We start from the raw sequence: 3558 nt of genomic DNA on the forward strand, positions 1-3558 counted from the left end.
CATATAAGGGACACACTCATCGTGGGTGGGGGAGGGGTTCGTGATTGTCACTGAGCATCAATAGTTGACTGCACACAGCTAGGTATGCTGCACCATGTCAGTTGTCCCCACATAATTTTCTGCAGTTTTATACAAATTTGCTAGATCAAATTCTCCTGGCAATCAGTGCAGCCAACTATATAAATTCATCAAGATAAGATGATGGATATGATACAGCATTTCCCCAAAAATTGTGTGTGACACACAGTGTGCCTTGCCGTCGGTGCATTTCAGCAATATGTAGGCAAGTTGGGAGGAAGCCAAGCACAACATGACTTTATTTGTGTCGGTGCTCTTGAAGCACCGAGTCTCGATTACCGGGTTGAAATGGTAGGAGTGATTTTTATTGGTCGTACATGAGAATGACGAACTTCTGCTCGTTGCCTTTTTGGAAGTATTGTCTCGAAGATTGGTCGGACTTTCTCCTCGGTGAAAATACCCTTGATGTGATTTTGGTGGTTAGATCGCTAGATGGTGGCGCCTATACATTGTTCCTTTTTGGTGGCTTAGCTGTGGGGAAACCTTTTTCAACTGCGAGACCACGGATCACTTTGGTAGGTACGTTTTTTTTATATTTTATTCTATGTTTTTTTAACTTATTTATGCTAGACATTATGTCATTGCGGAGGATCAGTGTTCTCCACCGATTTCTCCCCTGAAAAATTAGTGGCTTTACTATTCACAACCAACTTTATCACCTTTTGATTTTCCCATGCAACTCATGCGCCGCGTGATTCTCATCCTCTTGGCTCTAAAAATGTGATGAACGGGCGCCACTCATGATTTAGGTAAAAGGATGGGGGAGGGGGCTCGTGATAGTCACTGATCATCAATAGTTGACACAGCTAGCGTCAACTGTACCGTATCAGTTGTCGTCAGATAATTTTCCGCGGTTTTTATATAAATTTGCTAGATCAAACTGTCCTGGCAATCAGTGTTGCCAACGATACTCCATAAATAAATTCATCAAGATAAGGTGATCGATATGATGCTACATTTCCCCAATTTGCATAAAAAGTGTGATCCCGGATAATTTAATTTGGAGTGGAGATATCACAAACATCAAAATCGGAGTAAACTATTGCCTCGCACATTACTGTGTATCAGTGTATGTGGTTCTCCACAAATTAACTATGAGCTGCTACCTTTCGATCAACAGCTAACCAAATACGTAGTAATAATATGGGTAACGCTAAGCTGCCGATACTAATATGGTAGTATCTATATAAACACCTACGTGCTATTGTGTTCTGCACGAAGCACAAAGCTCTCAAAGCAAAGCATAACATAGCAGCTAAACATATATTGAGACTTGAGAGAGAAGAAGAGAGAGAGAGAGAGAGGAAGAAAGCAATGGCGGCTCAGGCACCCACATTAGAGGTTCCCACGGACGCTGAGCTGCTGCAGGCACAAGCTGACCTGTGGAGACACAGTCTCTACTACCTCACGTCCATGGGGCTTCGGTGCGCCGTCGAGCTTGAGATCCCGACTACCATCCACAAACTCGGCGGGGTCGCTTCGCTGCCCGACCTCACGTCCGCGCTGTGCCTTCCCCCGGTAAAGATGCCATTCCTCGGCCGGCTCATGCGCGTGCTCGTCACGTCGGGCGTTTTCGCAGCTGACGACGCCTCCGAGTCCGGCGAGGAGCTGTACCGGCTCACCCCGCTGTCCCGCGTCTTGGTGCACGGTGTCGTCGCCGACGAGCACCACAGCCAGAAGTACTTCGTTCTTGCCGTCACCTCCTCGCATTGCGCGGAGGCGGCGTTCGGGCTGGCCGACTGGTTCAAGAAGGATACCGAGGCACCAGTGCCATCACCCTTCGAGGACATGCATGGCGTGCCAGTCTTTGATGACAGAACAGCTGTCCTTGACAAAGATTTTGACGCCGTTTCCAATCAAGGCTTGGCTGCCCACGACAACTTGGGGATCGCCACCATACTGCGTGAGTGCGGTGACATCTTCAAGGGGCTTCAGTCCCTGACTGACTGCTGCGGTGGCGATGGTACCACGGCGAGGGCCCTCGTCAAGGCGTACCCGCATCTCAAATGCACTGTGCTAGACCTCCCCAAGGTGATCGTAAAAGCACCAGTTGATGGTGTCATAAACTATGTTGCAGGTGACCTGTTCCACACCGTGCCATCGTCTCAAGCCGTGATGCTCAAGGTATGTCATGACAAATCAAAAGAAACAAAGTTAATTTTAGTTCTACAAATACTAAAATTCAGAATTCTTCATCTCTTAATTTTTTGAGCTTACCTATTGTTGTAGCTCGTGCTACACTTTTGGAGCGACGAAGATTGTGTCAAAATCCTAGCTCAGTGCAGGAATGCCATTCCATCGCGTGAGGAGGGAGGAAAGGTAATAATCATAGAGATTGTGGTTGGTCCTTCCTTGGGGCCAATTATGTTTGAAGCCCAACTCCTGATGGATATGCTTATGATGGTTAACACGAGGGGGGTTCAACGGAGTGAAAATGACTGGAGCAAGCTGTTCGTGAAAGCAGGCTTCACGGACTACAAAATTGTGAAGAAACTGGGAGCCCGATGTGTCATCGAGGTGTACCCATGAGATTTCAGTACTAAGGATAAAAATAAAGAAGGTGCTTATCATTCCCATGGAGAGCTTCATGGATCCTTAGAGTAGCTCAAGTGTTTCGGGCTAGTTGCTTTTAAGTTCCATGGGAACTTTCACATATAGAGAAGCTTATAGCACTTTGCATGTGTATGTGTTTATCATATGTTGGTGCGCTCAATCTTCACCTGTTTTGTTGGTTGTCATGAGTATTATATGTATCAACATATTTATATTCCAATGCTTCTTTTTTTTATCAATAATAATATTACTAATCATTCGATCTGCCAGGTTCAACATACTACTTGCAAAGTGATACATCTGCTAGCTAGCTAGCTTTTTTCGATATAGAGAATATAGTAATATCAAAATATACCAATTACATCTAGCCTCTGCAACAACGTAATACTCTAATGGCATTACGGAAGCACACAGACAAAAAAAAAAACTAGGAAATAAATTCCCGCTACAATATCCTAACATTAGCAACAACAATACATCCACCACCAAGACAACACCTGAAATTCAGACTCTCCAAAAGCGACGCCTCCAAGAAGCACTAGTAGAAAAAGCCTTATAGGTGGAGCTTAGTTCTGTGGCGCACCACCAAAAATGCGCCACAGAAAGTTTTTTTGTGGCGCACCAGACACGGTGCGCCACAGAAAGAGCTTAATTTTGTGGCGCACCAACAATCCATGCGCCATAGAAACTTGGTGGGGCCAGGCCCAATCATTGGTTTCACTATTTCTGTGACGCACAGGACCACGTGCGCCATAGAAATAAGACATTTTGTGGCGCACTGGTCCTGGTGCGCCACTGAATTAAGACTTTCTGTAGCGCACGTGGGATGGTGCGCCACAGAAACTACACATTTCTGTCGCCACATGAGTTCCATGCGCCACAGAAGTTTTTTGGGCTCCCCACGCAACCCCCCCCCCCCCCCCCCCC

General features: G+C 46.1%; 1 protein-coding gene across 1 annotated transcript; it reads left to right on the forward strand.

Annotated features, from left to right (window-relative positions):
* Nucleotides 1-1298: 1298 nt before the first annotated feature.
* On the forward strand, nt 1299-2909 carry LOC127313740 (daphnetin O-methyltransferase 1). Its single transcript, XM_051344212.2, has 2 exons — nt 1299-2202; nt 2308-2909. Exons 1-2 carry the CDS (start codon nt 1393-1395, stop codon nt 2605-2607), a joined length of 1110 nt encoding a protein of 369 aa, XP_051200172.1. The 5' UTR covers nt 1299-1392; the 3' UTR covers nt 2608-2909.
* Nucleotides 2910-3558: the final 649 nt, after the last annotated feature.

This window comes from Lolium perenne, chromosome 7 (assembly GCF_019359855.2).
Source record: "Lolium perenne isolate Kyuss_39 chromosome 7, Kyuss_2.0, whole genome shotgun sequence".
Classification (NCBI taxonomy): domain Eukaryota; kingdom Viridiplantae; phylum Streptophyta; class Magnoliopsida; order Poales; family Poaceae; genus Lolium; species Lolium perenne.